General features: G+C 46.7%; 6 protein-coding genes across 6 annotated transcripts; 1 reads left to right on the forward strand and 5 right to left on the reverse strand.

The window, feature by feature from the left end:
* Window positions 1–479: 479 nt before the first annotated feature.
* Window positions 480–2,549, reverse strand: PAAG_07859 (CBS domain-containing protein; the record flags this gene model as incomplete). Its single annotated transcript, XM_015846353.1, has 5 exons — window positions 480–1,083; window positions 1,149–1,327; window positions 1,389–1,506; window positions 1,597–2,063; window positions 2,175–2,549. The coding sequence occupies 5 exons, from the start codon at window positions 2,547–2,549 to the stop codon at window positions 480–482; spliced, it is 1,743 nt and encodes a 580-aa protein (XP_015700788.1).
* A 943-nt stretch (window positions 2,550–3,492) lies between these two features.
* PAAG_07860 (CBS domain-containing protein) lies at window positions 3,493–4,797 on the reverse strand (the record flags this gene model as incomplete). Its single annotated transcript, XM_002790125.1, has 2 exons — window positions 3,493–4,435; window positions 4,520–4,797. The coding sequence occupies 2 exons, from the start codon at window positions 4,795–4,797 to the stop codon at window positions 3,493–3,495; spliced, it is 1,221 nt and encodes a 406-aa protein (XP_002790171.1).
* A 1,663-nt stretch (window positions 4,798–6,460) lies between these two features.
* Window positions 6,461–8,997, reverse strand: PAAG_07861 (3-phytase; the record flags this gene model as incomplete). The annotated part of the gene is made up of 3 exons (XM_002790126.2): window positions 6,461–7,277; window positions 7,378–8,315; window positions 8,443–8,997. The coding sequence occupies 3 exons, from the start codon at window positions 8,995–8,997 to the stop codon at window positions 6,461–6,463; spliced, it is 2,310 nt and encodes a 769-aa protein (XP_002790172.1).
* Window positions 8,998–10,066: 1,069 nt separating this feature from the next.
* PAAG_07862 (hypothetical protein) lies at window positions 10,067–11,230 on the reverse strand (the record flags this gene model as incomplete). The annotated part of the gene is made up of 2 exons (XM_002790127.2): window positions 10,067–10,640; window positions 10,800–11,230. 2 exons carry the CDS (start codon window positions 11,228–11,230, stop codon window positions 10,067–10,069), a joined length of 1,005 nt encoding a protein of 334 aa, XP_002790173.2.
* Window positions 11,231–11,932: 702 nt separating this feature from the next.
* Window positions 11,933–13,067, reverse strand: PAAG_07863 (retinol dehydrogenase; the record flags this gene model as incomplete). The annotated part of the gene is made up of 5 exons (XM_015846354.1): window positions 11,933–12,066; window positions 12,137–12,164; window positions 12,318–12,749; window positions 12,799–12,903; window positions 12,978–13,067. The coding sequence occupies 5 exons, from the start codon at window positions 13,065–13,067 to the stop codon at window positions 11,933–11,935; spliced, it is 789 nt and encodes a 262-aa protein (XP_015700789.1).
* A 2,044-nt stretch (window positions 13,068–15,111) lies between these two features.
* PAAG_07864 (hypothetical protein) lies at window positions 15,112–16,368 on the forward strand (the record flags this gene model as incomplete). Its single annotated transcript, XM_002790129.2, has 1 exon — window positions 15,112–16,368. One exon carries the CDS (start codon window positions 15,112–15,114, stop codon window positions 16,366–16,368), a length of 1,257 nt encoding a protein of 418 aa, XP_002790175.1.
* Between the last annotated feature and the right edge of the window lie 239 nt (window positions 16,369–16,607).

The following is a 16,607-nucleotide window of genomic DNA, read 5'->3' on the forward strand; positions in this document are numbered from 1 at the left end:
AGGGGCAAAGATACATATATAGAAAACTGGGTAAGCAGGGATGAAATGTATCATATCCTATTCATTCGCTAAAAGTTGATAGATAGAGGGGGGGAAGGCGGACCAGAATATAGTAGAATTGAATAAGAAATATATGGATATCTTCGGTGAAAAGAAAATCAAGATTGGTTTGAAGCAAAATGACAAGAGGAGGGAAAATTTTACACGGAAAATAGCGATTCAGGGATTCACAAATGCGACTTGTCACAATCGCACTCCTTTCCCCCTCCCCCAAAAATATGCAAAAATGGCAGGGTTGGTCTTTTTCGGTTTTCGTAACTCTTGTTAGCATCAAAGGAAAAGGAAAAAGAAAGGAGTGAAGTCAAAAAGACGTTGGAAAACAAGTGAACAGAAGAATCCCATGATCCGGGGGAGCCAAGACTAAGTACGATCACTTCATTTGAATTTCTAGGAGCCCGCACGTCCCCACACGGCCCTTCTTAGAATAACCCTCCTAATAGCTCCGCTTTTCGCATACCTAGACTAGAGCTACTGCTTCTCCTCCTTTGGCTGCGGCATACGTTGGGGTCCGCGGGGCTTAGTCCGCTTGCACGGGCATACAGGTTGAGAATATCAGTCAGGCTCACAACGCCGACAAGATGGCCTGACATCCTGGCGCCGGGGAGTGAGGAGGCTGGGATCGCCGTTGATATCGATGGCAGGTATGGGCTGTGTTGGGAGCCACAGGCAGCGAGATGAGTGGGTAGGTGAGGCTGAGCAGAGTGAGAGGTCGGTGGAGGGGAGGAGATGGCATTCGCATTATTATTATTATTATTATTATTATTATTATTATTATTGTTGTTGTTGTTGTTGTTGTTGTTGTTGTTGTTGTTGTTGTTGTTGTTGTTGTTGTTGTTGTTGTTGTTGTTATTGTTATTATCACTGCTTGGTGATTGGGGGGTAGATGTGGATAAGGTGGGTGTCTGGAGCTGCGCGGTGGTGTTGGATTGGTTGCTCAAGGAAGGAATGTGAATGGATGTGTGAGATGGCGTCGGGGGGGTTGATGACGAGGATGACGGGGACTGGGGATCGGTTACCCACATTCTATTACTTTATTAGCGATTTGCTTTTCAGAATACGGAGATTTTAAGGGTAAATAAGGGACATACCGGTGGGATTTAGTCGCGACAAGTTTCGCAACTGTGTGTGCTAGGGTGGATTGTGGGTGAACATGGAAGACTGGAAATGAGTCTTTACCCTCGTGCAAACCGCGGGTAGACAGAATGACGGATATGAAATGTATGCATGTGTCACGTAGGAGAGGGAGGGATGTTGATTTTGTTAATAGCTAGATACGGGTTAGCCCGAGTCCGAAGTCCAAACACGAGAAGAAGCTTATCGAACATTACCTTCACATCAACAACAGAGATGTTGCCCACGACGTTCTGTTGATTGTCAACGACTGCAATAGATGAGATCCCTTCACTGTTCATCAATTCCAAAGCCTTGGAGAGTGGTTTGTCTCCGCTGCAAAGTTGTTAATGGATATGCAACATAGGGGAACAGGTAACGTAAACAACTGAAAGTGGAGCAAGAGAGAGAATAACCAACACATACTTGATTGATATTACTTGCTGCGAGCCTATCCTCAGATCAGACAAATACCGAGGATAAAGCTGATCAATTACCGGAAAGCTCTGTCCATTTTCCCACAGGAATTTGACTAGGCGCCACTGACTGAATATGCCAACAACCTCGTTGCTATTCTCTTCCACCACGATTATCCGATGGACGCCACCACCAAACGTTTCAACAGCTTTCATCAAATTGGCACTGGGAGGGAGAGTTGTGATGGGTTTGTTCAGCCCCAGATTTTTCACCTCCCTGAGCGGGATCTGTTTGCCTTCTCTCGCTTTCCTCTCTAGTTCCCTCAGCGACGCGACATGTTCCTCGTCTGGCTGCACCAACCCCACCACAAGAAGTAGATATGCATTGAGGTCTGCATAATCGAATGTACTTATGGCAGTTCGATCCTCAGCCTTTTCTCGAATCAAGAGAACTGCAGCGCCAGAGTCAATCAGAAGCTAAATATACAGAAGGTAAAACCCAATTTTTCAATATTAGTGCCGTTCACCGAATCATCACAATTTTCTTTTCTTTTTTCTTTCAGTTCTTTGACAGGAATTCAGCCATACATTAGTAGCTTCTTCAATACCTGTATCCATCTCTACAAACTGAAGTTCCGAGGGGCTAACTAGCTCTCCAATCGATATCTGTGTCCAATCACGGCCCGAGAACGCTGGATCTGCCGCATTTCCGGACGGGGGATTGTCTATGAGGCTCTGAACTGCTGATTGCGTCAGAGATGGCTGTCGACGTGATCGGGGGGAACCTGGAACAGCACGTAGAGAATCACTGAAGCTCTGGCGGGGTTGAGTCGAGGGAGCTGATCCTAACCGGAATGAGAGGTTGCGAGCCGGAGGAGAGCGTGACTCTGTGCTGGAGAGAGAAGCAGGACCAGGGGAGTGTCTGGAAGGATCAGAAGGTGAGGGGCTGCAACGGTCCGCCATGTTTGGTGGCTAATTTCTGCAGAGGCGTTATTCTGATAGAAAGAAGGCTTTTTATATGAGATATCAGACAAAAAGAGTCAAGGAAGGTTTTCTTAAAAAACAGAAAAGTTCACACAATCAGTATCTAATCCTAGAGAAATAGAGAATAGAAGTTAGCTGGCATAATCCAGCAATATTGGAGAGAGAAGAGAGGGCGGGGGATGTGGATGAGGGACACCATGCATATGCTTGGCAAGGACTGACTGTCGTCCGCTGAGGTTGACTTACATAAACTCTATTACCAAGGTTGGCCTGCAGCCATAGGGTTCAAAATGCTTGCCCGTTGCAGACTAGCGTATTTATTTCCAACCTCGATAATGTCAATGGATTTTAATTTGCTTGTTGTTTCTACTTGTTTCTAGAAGTTGGATAAGTGTAACGGAGCACAGTACACAGAAAGACAAATGCCAACGATTAAAATGAAGTAGAGTTAAATTTACCAGATTTAAACAGGGGATGATAGGTCTAGAAGAAAGTAACCCCACAATTGGTTCTAAAACAAGCAACACTGGCAGTTCCTCCCCGGGCACATACACACACACACACACACACACACACACACACACACACAAAAAAGATAATGGTTGCCTTCAAACTGCATTGCCGGAACCTTTTTCTATTCCCGACCCCCATATTTTCATGCACAAATGCCAGCCTCCGCATCATTAGTGCCGATAGGAACTTCGTTTTCACGAAATCACGTGTGAAACTTGTGTTTGATTTATTCAACTAATAACTTGCTCCGCAACCGACCGACATAATTGCGTATAGGAGAGACAAACTAGGCGAACTACGATGATTGGAGAGAGGTTTTGCAAAACGAAGTCCAACCACCCCACACAAAACAATAACGCCATTCGGCTGCGAGCTACCGATCCATGGTGGGGCAAATGTACTTCCCGTGTCACCTGTCACGAGTAAGCCTACAGGCACATGGCAATCGTATCAGGAGTGTCATAGAGGGAAACTTGGAAAAATACCTTTGGAATTCTGCAAGTAAACCAGCCATGTCAACGTTTCGCTGGGTTTTTGGCACAGGTTTGCTGCGCTGTCTCTTAACGTTGGTCGCTGTATTGTCATCCCCCGGCGCGGTGGTTCGTTTCCCGCTTGATAACGCAGCACAGGAGTTTCGTATCTGCCGATGAAACCACACTGACTTGTGTGTCTTCTTGTACTCTTTCACATCTGGGGCTCCCAGGGAAAACTCCAGTACCGGGAGTGAACATATCTCAAACATCTCTGAGTCATCCACTCCATTTGCAGATGTAATGTAGCTTCTAAAACATTCATCTACTGTTTTGTTGGTAACATTGACTCTACGAGTGAGCCAGCCATGCCTCTCACCGACACCTCTGGCGCTTTCGTCTGCGAGCTGTGGGCAACCCACTGCAATGAGAACCTCAAGTGAAGGGAACTGGTCTAGGTATGAGAAAACCCGCACAGTTACGTCGGGCTGTAAGCGAAGCATCAATACCCGTAGATTTTGGAAGGCTTCATTTTTTAACGCCAGCTCGCTCCAGCTCCTGATAAGGCGATCAGTTAGCATGGCTATTGGCATGTCATTGCCCTCATTAGCGGAGGGTTTCACAAACAACGGAGCAGTGACATCCAATGCTACCAAGTTGATAATCTTTGATATCTCAACAAGATCATGGAGATCAGCATAATCCGTTGAGATGCTCAAAACGGTACCCCAACTCAGCGATGGAGAGTTAATTAGCTGATAGTAAGCTAGAAGAGGCATTTTCTTAGTCGAAGTTTTCAGAGAATAATGCGGTTCCATTTTTGAAAACTCGTTGGGGTACGCTGTTGTGAATATTTTCCACATATGCATGGTCCGTCTTCTGCTAGGCATTGGTGTTAAAAAGGGAAACTCCTGAAATATAAGAGACAAAAAGATCATACAAAGACACCTTAAAACAATTACCTACCAGCGGCCTAAGCAATCCCACAAGTACTTGGCTAGTTCCCAGGGACAGTCCGCAAAATGCCCTGCGGTGAGTGGACGCTGGTCCATGAGGGTTTTCCGCATGGCCATATGTTTTAATGTATTGGCACCGCACGGGCTGCCTTCTTCCCACCCTGGAGGCAGGTAGGGCGATTCATGGCTCCAAGATGGCCCTGCGGCGTCCGATGGATAAATGAAAGATGGGATGACGCTGTCCGTGTATACTTGACCACTGGCCCAATCGAATCCCTTTTTCGCCATTTGATATCGCAGGTCATCATTACTCTCCACACTCGAGTTACTTCGTGGATGTTAATCCAAACCAAAACAGAGTTTTTAGCCGTGAAAAGGCCCAGCTTCCCGTGAGAGTAAATAATTGAGGGTTCCCGGGAAGTTTCTTGGAACAGGTGGAAGGAAATAATATCTTTCTCTTAGTTGGGATTTTTTAAAACATGTTGTAATGGGGTTTCCGTCGAGGTTTGTTTCAGATATCGAGATCAGACGGACTACTTTAACGTAAATTCGCCAAGCAATAGGGGACAAGGCGGTCAACAAAAGTATGCTAGACCATATATAGTTTAGAATTAGAATGCTAGCCCAAATATGGACTAGCGTAACGGCTCCATCTAAACCTTCATATCTTCATCTCGGCCTCGGGCTCATCGGATCTCACCAACTTCTCTCGACGTGAGGCTGTCATAGTTGGCACTCTTTGGATGTTTAAAATTTTGGGCTCTATATGTATGCAAGTTCTGCAGGTTTTTCTTTCCACTAGTGATGGTGCTGGTAAAGAGAGCTTCTTAGGCTCCCTGTTTACCATCTATGTTGCCTCAATTACCGGGTGGGTGCTGTGTCCCTGGAATTAGGAATCAAATGCCGCTGCATGGAGCTGTGGAGTAACTGAATGTTACCATACTGTTCCCTACCACACATCGACATAGTGCTGCTTGGTGTGTAATTTTTAATGTTTGGTGCGTGGGGCGAATCGAGAATTTTACACCCCGGACAACTGAGAAGATGCAACCTGCACTAGAATCTTGCATTAGAACACTTTTGTTTCACATATTTTCTGAAGAAAGTATATCCTCTTTTCTCTAATTTTCCTTGCTCATGCCAATAGGTGAGGGGATAACAGTTTATTTCTCTAATTTTGAAAGCAACTTGGTGCTGGGACCGATCGAAAGCGTTGCCGTCATTTCTTTATGGGCCATCTGTCTAACTCTCCAAGTCTTGATTTACATTGCCTCAAAGCATTGATTTTTAGTTGCCCTCTACCTTTTATTTTGTCTAAAGGGGCAGGATGGATACACCATGACAGGAAACATACATTGGCCATTTTCATTTTTTTTTTTTTTTTTTTTTTTTTTTTTTTTTTTCATGTAGTTGATTTGTTTCTGTTTTACGCTTGATTTCCGTGGGCGCCAGATAGGCCAAGGAGAATTTCCTTTCTCTCCCATCTCTCTTCTTTTCCCCTTACATCCTCACTTTTTATTTTTTATTTATTTATTTATTTATTTATTTATTTTTTGTTAATAACACCTGATATGCCACCTTGCCAGTAAATCCCTTTAATTGCTTGGTTGCTCCATAAGAGCAGAAAAATATTATTCCCCTACAATACGTCATCTATCCTGTTCACTGGAGGTATCAATCACCTAGCCTCCCTCATCAGTATAAGACACTACCCCCTCCATCAGCAACTTGTCGGAGCCTTCCGTTATGTGACCTATATTCCACCATATAGTCGTTCTCGTAGTTAGCAAACTTTGCAATCAACAAGCTTGCCATTCTGTCACAACTCATATCATCCCAATGAGAAAGAATACGTTCGTATAAAAATATCCATACCAGCACCCTCCCTACACACAGTAACCACATGCAGCTACCACCGGTCCCATCCCCGGGCCACAACATTACAACCCACTTACCCCTTCCTACACCCCCTCTGCGGCACCCTATCCACCCCCCACCTCTCATCCACCTCATCCAATAGCCCCAAAAGCCCACAATCCTCCAACGCCTTATTCCCCAACACATCCTTCAAACTAACCAACTTGAAACTCGCCAACACCCCCGTCCCACCCCCCAACGACGCCGGCAACTCATTCGCATCATCATGCACAACAAGCAATCCATGCGGGAACTCATCCGACAACCGCGTTCCAACAACCGCAACCCCATCAGAATTCGTCACGCCGTCAACCAACCCGTCGCCAGATGGTCCAACCGTGAACGTCAAGACGTGCTCGTGCGGCGCCGCGCGGCGGAAAACGGATAATGCGCTAACCCCCTGACAGGAGACGATTAGGAAACCTTGCGATGGGTTCTTGCCGGGGACGATTGCCAGGCCCTCGACGTCCGCGAAGAGTGTGCCATCTCCTACTCGCGCGACTACCGTGCCGACATTGGACCCGTCAGGCTCAGCATCATAGCGCCAGACGCCCGCGGCTTCTTCGCCGATGAAGATGTGGCCGTTGTCGTCGTCTGCAACGCAGCCTTCGACTTGGGTACCGGAGCCACCCCTGAAAGAGCGCACGAGGGTTGTGGATAGGGTGCCATTGGGTGAGATGGTAAGTTCATATTGCAGGTATTTGGCTTTTTTGGAGTTGACGAAGAGATATTGTTTATCAGTTGTGCGGGAACGGTAGGCACAGGAACCGTAGACGTCGTAGTCTGGCTCGGTTGGTTGTTTGCCGCCCGGGATTTCGGCTAGGCGGCCATCCGGGGTAATTTCGAAGAGGCTGAGAGAGGGGGTTAATGAGGGGCCATGTATATCTGGAAAATGGTTCAAAGACGTTGGGAATATGTCATATCATTTTGTATCTGATGTGCGATACATACCACAATGTGTTGTCCTTCCTGCAAGCTACGTATGCGAGATCGATCTTTCTGTTGCCAGCCTTAAATCTGTATATGATGTCTACATTATTGGGGTTTCCCGCTTTCATATGTTGAAGGTGTTTCCCATTGAGGTCAAATACGCTCAGTCCAGCCCCTTCAGTGGATTTGACGGTAGTTATGACTCTTGACTTGTTAGGGGAACTTTTCGATATCCAAATCGCAGGGTCATCTCCGTCACCGCCGTTAGCTTCTGTTTCACCCTTGGGATTCACAAGAAGAAATGAACAGTCTGGTCCACTCCAGGAATCTTTGCACTTGCACAAATTGGGGCCGACACATTGACCACGACCCAAGCAGCTATTCTTGCACGTAAACTGTGAGCAATCTTTGCCTGTAAATCCAGCGAAACAAGAAAGTGAGCCATCTGTATTGCCGAAACCGTTCTTCTTATTTTCTTTACGCGGGAATCCATGTGCTCGCGGGTCATATTTCGTGTTGGGTTCGAGGAACAACGCGGTAAATGCTGATTCCAAGGAGCTGACACCAAATGATTGCCCAGCACTGGACTTCAGAGCAAAGCCAACTAGGCCAGCGGGGTAGTTTGCATGTTTGCTTTGATATATTGACAACCCTTTAGCCTCAAGCTCTTCGAAACCTGTGAGTTTCAGTGAACCTTGGAGCTCCAGCTTTGGTGAGTATACCCCGATGGTATTAGCAGTGACGATCAGAAAGTGAATAGAAGAAGCGGCAACGTAGACGGCCAACCCGGTGATGTCATCCTCTATTTTTCCTACCATGTCGACCTTGGGGGCGGATGTCGAATCCTCGGCTTTGAAGCTGTAAATAGACTTGTCATCATCAGCCGCGAAGTAGACTGTTGAGTCGTCTGGTGAAATGGCACAGGAATTTGGTTCCACGGGAATACCAAACGTTTGGACCTGGAACGCTGTTAGAAGGAACATACGCATATATACGATGCCATTTCGTGAAAGAAAACGTCCAATGAAGAAGAGAACCAAACCTCTAGTAGACGAGCCCGTCTTCAAAGTCTACATAACAACTGACCTCAAGAACGTCAATAGCATTATTCTTCTCCCTCACAATAAACTGAACCGCCTGCTTCTTCCCAAACAAATAAAAGAACCCAGTCCCACTCTTAGGACTCCGCCACGGACACAGAGCAGACCAATCCCCCAACATCACCTTTCGGTTCGAAGGGAGCTCCGTCGCCTGATGCACATCAAAGACACGAATGACGGAGTCCGTGGACGCAATTGAAATGACAATATCCCTGTCTCCAACGTCATAGAGCACCCCGACCACTTTCGTTCGTCCGTGAACATGAACGGCCCGCTCCGGCAGATATCCACGGGTGCCATTGTTGGCAAGATTCCAGGCCTTCCAACCGCCAGTTGCGGCACTGGCGTCATTTCCAATGAGAATTGGTTCTTTCTCACTCTTGCCATAGTAGATGACTGAGTTGTCGCTGTGAACTTCAGCAGTTAAGCCAGATATGGGGAGGTTGGCGGTTGGGGGAGCAGCCAGTGCTGGAATAACCCCCGGGAGCAAGAGAAGGTTGAGAGCAACTGTAGCGACTGTCACAGATTGTGGGAGCACCATCCTGGCTTAAGAATAACTAAAGAAGAGGGAAAAGAGAGTGTGAGAAATATGTATAGGACATGATCGCAAAGGAGGGGAATTGAGATATTATATGATATATACTAGGGGCGTAGGGGGGGGGAACGTGTATACATATGTACTGTGCATATAGGGGTAGATCAGGGGCTATGGGTGGTTGTTGAATGGGGAGTTCACCCCCTTGACAAGTCCTGAAAAAGACAGTTGCGCCCCTTCCTAGTGAGCGCACCCCTTTTGTATGTGGCATCTTGCCCTTTACGGCCTCAACCCGATAAAAGCCGTTGCTGTGGCCTGACATTGTTTCCTAGCGGAAAATACCTGCCCAGCCCTGGAGCCCGTCCGCTCTCACGGGCATGCCGAGCATCCAATGGTCTGCGGCAGGAGCAGCGCATGCTCTGGTTAATTAGTCTCAGTACAGCCATTGGTGTTTAGGAGAGATTAAAGAAGGTCACGCTATGTTGTGTGTGTGTCGATGTTGGACAAGGGAAGGGGTTTGCCATTATTTAGTTTGATGCCAAACTCCCCATGTTCTTCTGCAGGGACTTAGAGAGGTTTCATTGACGTTGGGATAGAAATACCGAGATGTCGTTTCATTGGCCAACCAGAATTCCCTATTCGACCACGAAACATCGCAACGTTCGGCCTCTACTATTAACTACCAGCTAACTAACCTACAAATTCCACAGATTTCTCAGCCGTAATCTTAGTTTTATTTTACTATTACTTTTTCATAGTAAATTAAGTTTTATAATAAGAAAAAAAAAATTCCTAGAAATTTTTTAATATTGACTATTATTTAAAAAAATTAAGTTCATTTTTCTTCAAAGATAATTTTCAATTTTTTAAGTTAATGATACTTTACAATTCATATAATCTTAGTATGAAGTATGTAACCTGTTTTATTACAAAACATTTCTTATAAAAGTGAGCTATAGACCAATGATTTTAACAAAGACTCTGGGCATCAACCTAATGGTTCCAAATTCTAGCTTCCCCTCCGTGTGATCTATCTTCATTCTCAATGATTGCAAGTCGGTCAGCGTTTTCCCATTCATAAGCCAATCCAATACCCAAGCTTCTTCGTATCATTTCGACCCACCGCAATAGCTCCATCAACTTCAACGTCGACATCCCCCAAACTCCTCCAGAAGCGCTCTGCATGCTGATAGCGCGGGCTCTTTTGTACGACCGTCGTCTGTTGCTTCCTCTGCGCACTAACAAGACTCTGGAACGTAGCATTCCTAACAGCGATCTCGAACATTTCCAACCGAGAAGGGGGGGAAAGCAGTTTCTGCGCCATACGATCAGCTCTCTTAAGAAGCGCGACCACTTCTGTTGCCTCATTGCGGTCATCTCCGAAGAAGACACCGTAAGGGTACCATGGTAAAGGATCTATGTCGCTGAGCAAGAGATATAGCTTGCGTAGGCGTGGAAATATTGATCGTGGTAGTGAACATAGTAAGTCTTCTGGTATTGATAGCAATGGGACCTTGGGGGTGAGCTCGACGGAGGTGATGCATTGCAGTATTCGTGGGGGGAGGTGGTTTGGTAGTCGTGGAAGCATGCCCACGGAGCGCAGGCGGATGGTGTTGGCGGAATATAACACGTCAATTGCTTCGATGTACCTACTAGCTGATGAGCAAGCATGCATTTATTATTATTATTTTTTTATAAAACATGGACACATACGAAGGCCATTCGGAATAACCATATCATATGCTCTAGGTATGTGACTAACAATAAGAATACGTGTGCATTGTAGCATGTTCCGTGGATATACTTACGCCAACCGACAGCTCAACAACCACCCCATAACTCCAATAAGAACCCTGCCAAACTTATCCAGCGCTCTACCATACGCATCCTCGCAATCATCCTCCCGGGGCAAACGCCAGTCAAGTGCATATGGACAGAAATAAGCCATCCTAGATAAATGGTCCGTGCCATCATCCTCAACATGCACGACCCCATTTCCAAATGCAAGCACGTAGATCTGCCGACGTAGCTCCGGTGGGAGCTTGTTGAAGAACATACTGTCGCGGACGGCTAGGGAGGGATCTGTACTACCTGGGGGGCAGATGTTGATATCCGTCGCTGGGGTCCTTGTCATGAATTCTTTTAGGGCTGCTTTTGTTGGCCTTGGTGGCCATCGTTTGCCGTGTTGAGGGTTTAGTTTGCGGAAGATGCGTTGGAGCAGAGGGGCGGTCGCTACCATTTTTTCTTTTGCAAGGATAGCTTTAACCTGTCTTTTTCCTTTGCTTTATTTATTCAGCTTGTTTTGTTTCCGGTGGAAGAGGGGCTGTAGAGCGGTGTTATGTAGATGTAAAAATCGACATGTTTTGTAGGACTAGACCGGCCAGCCATATATCCGTGATTGGGTTGATATCCCAGGCGGTGCAGAATACCAGAGCCGTGTAGACTCCAATGATCACACGAGAAAACGCCATCAGCCGGAGGTAATATTCGTTCTTTGCTATATGACTGCAAGAAGCTGCTAAGGAGTATACTGTCAAGTTTTGTTCCTACAATCGAAATGGTGAAAAATTGATATAGTATCTTAACTTAAAAGTAAAATTATTCCCTTGGCGCCTAGAATATATCTAGATAGCAGGTAACTATTAACAACTAACTAGTCCACTGACCAAGCAAATGTAGGAAGACATGACCACTTGAATTGAAATCAGAATTTCCCCTTGTTTATCACGACATATCATCTCAACCCTCACAGCGTCTACCTGTTGGATTCCACGCTCTTCCTGTGTCAGCCCCATGATTTGGCCACAGTTTAGAAAAAAAGGTGTGCATTGTTCTATCATTGTGGAGATTGCGCAGCACCACTTTTGTTTTTATAGGAGAGAAAAAAACCCAGAAAAATGGAAAACGACAATGGGAAACGTCCTCCCTAAAACACCTCGATTTAAAGGTACGGTTTAATCTGCTTCTCAGTCCATTCCCAGAACTTCAACGCTGTCCCATTGCCCCCCTCCTCCTCGGTCTTCGTTGCCTCGACCAAATCTTTCCGAACGGGGGCGAATCTTCCCCACGGTATGACTAAAAGAGAATTTTCGCCATTGTTTAACAAACAAGTTAACTTAAGCCCGTACGAACAGAAGACACTTACTCCAAGTCCCCGGCTCCATATTGGTGACCTCCCGTGACAATCAAGCAAACAAGTCAGTATAAGCTCCGAAGACAGGTGGATATATAAACGGCCGCAGAAGAAGCTTCAACAACAACGCCCGATGCCGTGTGAGATCTGAAGCAAGGTTCCCCGGATTAAGTGCTAGACTAACAACACCCACATCCTTGTACCGTTTCGCAAACTCAACGGCATACAAATAATTTCCAGCCTTGCTGATGGCGTAATTGACATACTGTGGAGAGGTGCTGGCAAGCTGGTCCAGTTTGTCCAAGGGTATGCCAACAGATCTAGGCGCTCCAGTCTCCATGGTCACTGATGAAACCCAAACCACGCGAACTGTGTTGGGGGGCTCTGTCTTGGCCGTAGACAGGAGGGTTGGGGTTAGTAGTTTTGTAAAGAGAAAGGGGGCGATGGCGTTGACGCCTAGCTGGAGCTCGTAGCCTTGGACTGTCTTGGAGCCAGTGGGAGGTGTCATGACGCCTGCATTGTTGAAGAGGACGTGCAGCTTGTCTTCCTTGGAGAGGAAGATTTTGGCTGACGTTTTGATAGTGGTTAGGTCGCTGAGGTTCAGAGGTAGGAAGATTAATTGACCCTTGGGAATGGGGGTTGGCTCTTTTGATCTCGTCGATCGTGTGATTGACCTTGTCCTCCGAACGCGCTGCTGCGTAGACTTTGGCATCTTTGGAGAAGAGAACCTGGGCTACTTCCTTGCCAATCCCGGTGTTTGAGCCTGTTACAATGTAGACCTGGGAATATATTGAAATGTGATTTTAATTTTATGGGAGATAAATTGTCAGGTGAGAAGGCGTGAATAGCTTACCTTTCCTAGAAGACTCGGCAGGTTCTTATCTGTGAAAAGGGGTGGCGGGGGAAATACCTGAGTCCACAGACTCCTGAAGCTAGAGAACATTTTGGCCACCGTAATCATGAAATGATCGATTGCGCAACACCCGCAAACTGCATCCCTCAATAAGAAGGGAGACGCATGTCAAACGTCCAAAGTGTTTGGGCTATTTTGGCTCTTTTACCCGACGAAATAAGGTTGCACGGCGTGATGTCATTACCCTTGTCTGCAGCAATCCTTGGTTGATCTCGCCCCAAAACGGTTAGTCAGCGCGGTGATCTGAGTTAAGCTTATCTGGGTTCCCACAAATTAGGGAGGAATCGCATCCAACGAAGGTGATATACAACTAACTGAATGGACCCGATACTTAGTAGCTAGCCCGTCAAAGCTTGCAAATTCAAATGTTTGAATCCAGTGTTTACACAGAACTATCCCAAACCGTACATTGCCGATACTCGAAATCATGGCACCGGTGGGTGCCACAGTGAAAACCTCCAAATTATAAACCCAATTTTTAAAATTCAATGATTCGCAGAGACCCCAGCTAAGTTGCTCTGCAGAAAAGAACTGGACTTGATCGCTGTTGCGATTCCTTGGAAACAAAAGAAGATTCCTTCTCTTCCATACATAGCATCGCAGTATGTTAAGGAAAATCAAAAGGAAAATCCGCGTATTTCGAAAATTTTCGAACACTGGGGAGCTTAAAAAAAGGTTTTTCGTGGTTTTGTTGGAGTTAGGGTTCGGTGCCTTTCTTCCCCTGAGGCACCTCTTACGGAAGTGAGATGGTTTGATGGTTGTCACGTAGGACTGAGCTCGTCCGGTGGAACGGTGACTATTTTTGGCGCCCGTTTGTGATGTCATCATAGGGCAAAAGCTGTAGAACGCTTGACTTTTGCAGGGAGATTTGTTGATGACACCAACACTTAGTGTCTGTAGTACAGTCAATGCCACACACACACATGGGATCTTAACTGATGGACAGCTGAATGTTCGCTGAGTCTTGTGGGACGAGCCGAAGAAGAGACAAAGATAGGGTCCGACTCTTGTTTTTGCCGTATTGCTACCGCTGTAAAAGAGTTAGCCAGCTATTAGTATCAGATCGCATGGGAAGCGGTATTGTTATTATTGAAATAGTGACGATATACAATCACCCCACGCTCACCCTGGACACGGGGATGGGCAATACACACAGAGTACGCCATGGATGTATGAAGATCCCGGGGAATCTTCGTCATGAAACATGAAATAATCACAACCCTTGGGATGGCAATCCAGGACACCAAACGCGCCTTAACATCTCCTGACCCGGTCCAGTGACCGCAAGGAGCCAGGAGACGACAACAACTAACAATAGAAAGGAGGATGCTGACAGTAATGACACGGTCTTTTCTTAGTCTCGCGTCTAATAATAAGTCGCCAAGGCTGAGAATTAACCACCATCCTTGTTTTCACGGGCACGTTGCTTACGGTTCCTGTCATCCAGCCTCGTGTCTGCGTCGTACAGGAGACAGGCCTTATGATGTGCCTCACTATCAGACAGTCTGAAAATGACCTCGTTGGAATGAGCTGATGAGATCAACAGTCCGCAACCCCAAGAGTATGATGCCGATCGCTGGGCGCTGTTTTTGTTGGCTATTTTCAGCTAAGAGGGCCCCACCTTAGTTGGGAACTTAGATCATCCGCGGCTGCATCCCCCTATGTGATGATTGTGCATCCTGATTCCTCGTTCATTTGTTCAATGATGGCTCAGCGCAGAGCAGCGCCATGAAAGGGAAGCGCATCTCAGCTGCCTGGGTGTTGCCGTGTACATGCTATGTCCTTTACAAAAGCATGTCCTCGTGTTCTTTGCTTCTCGTCTGATTAATTTATCTGCCACTGTCTCATCTGCACTGTTCGTCTCTTTTACTTGTTGACACTCATGAATCTGCAATACAGTAAGGAGTGCTAGATGCTCCTGGCGACTCGCATATCGCTCCGATTTTGATACTGCGCTCTTTACCTAGTCCAGAAGTTACTGCATTTACAAGCCTCACTTACTCCCCTTAGCATTAACTAGATCTGAGTTACAAACCCATCGACACTCCTGTTCTCTTCCTCTCAACTGATAATTATGTTTCGTGCCCCACAGCGTCGAAAGCATGAGATACCTGAAGAGCAACAAACGAGATCCCAAGGTGACTTCGATCGTGTAGAGACCGACCTCGCCCATGTCCCTACTTTACGTTTGACCCCGCTCTTAGGAATTATAGCATCATTCCTGGGTAAAGGAAATCCTCTCATCCAGCCTGCAAACCCCCAGCAACACAGAGTATGGCTCCTCGATAACACCGCCTACCGCGCACCTGGAGGCAGATTCCATAACAATCAAACATGGCAAGTCGAGATAGTTGCATGCATCTTTAATAAGCGGGGCCGTGAAGAAGTTGGCAAGTTCGTCGCAACCATCGCAGACGCTATCGGACTGGATGGGGATATTGGTCTGAATAACCGGGAAACCAGAGACCGCATGGCTGAGCGTGTGCAACCGTTTGTCGATTCAATCGCTCCAGGCCACTCCATAAGTTTGGATATACCCATTGCGCGTCATACAGTCATCAAACGCAAGCTAAACCCATCCGACAGAAACGGTATCGTTTCGCAGGTAGTCCGGATAGGCGGGACAGATGTCCCCAACGGCACAATAATCCACCCATCCCTCCGACACTGGAGCCATAATGTATCCATGGAAACCCAATTCGCTTCTCCGACGGGCTGGCTGATAATTTCAGACGTCGACGACACGATCAAATACACCCAGACCTGCAACGCAGTGGGGATCCTGCGCACAACATTCGCCGAAATCCCACAGCCCATCGCCGGCATGCCCACTCTGTATTCGCACATCGACAAATCCCTCACGCCGACATGGTTCTACCTCTCTGCCTCACCATACAATCTTTACCCTTTCCTCCGCAAATTTCTCCGCCAAGTGTACCCACCAGGCACCCTCATCCTGCGTAACAGTTCATGGATGGATATGAGTGGGCTGCTCAAGTCGTTCACGCAGGGGACGGAGGCTTATAAAGTCGAGCGCATGGAGAAGCTGTACCGCTGGTTCCCGAAACGCAAGGTCGTTTGCATCGGGGACTCGACACAGAGTGACCCGGAGGCGTATGGAGAGATATATCGCCGGCACAAGCACTGGGTTCGGGCTATATTTATACGGAAAGTGACGGATGTGGTGAATATGGAGGATAAGAATAAGGATAAACGCTTTGTTAAGGCGTTTGAGGGCGTGCCAGAGAGCATATGGAGAGTGTTTGAGGATGCGGAGGATTTTCATCGGGAGGTTGATTTGTTAAGGCAGGATGAGAATCCGAATTATTAATCAATTTAAGTATTTTTATTTTTCGATTTTCCATTTCTTGTTTGATGACTTGCAGGAGAATTTTGTTCTGACGGCGTGTCTCCGCATATCTCTTCTATTTCGTTGTCTTTCGCTTTTTTTCCCTTGCGCTTTGGTCGGATTATCTGGATTATTTCATTTTACCCCTTACCCCTATACCCCTAGGAGCGACATGTCAGGAGGACCTATGATTTATGCCAAGTTGCAGTTTTATTCGTTAA

Source organism: Paracoccidioides lutzii, assembly GCF_000150705.2.
Source record: "Paracoccidioides lutzii Pb01 unplaced genomic scaffold supercont2.27, whole genome shotgun sequence".
Lineage (NCBI taxonomy): Eukaryota > Fungi > Ascomycota > Eurotiomycetes > Onygenales > Ajellomycetaceae > Paracoccidioides > Paracoccidioides lutzii.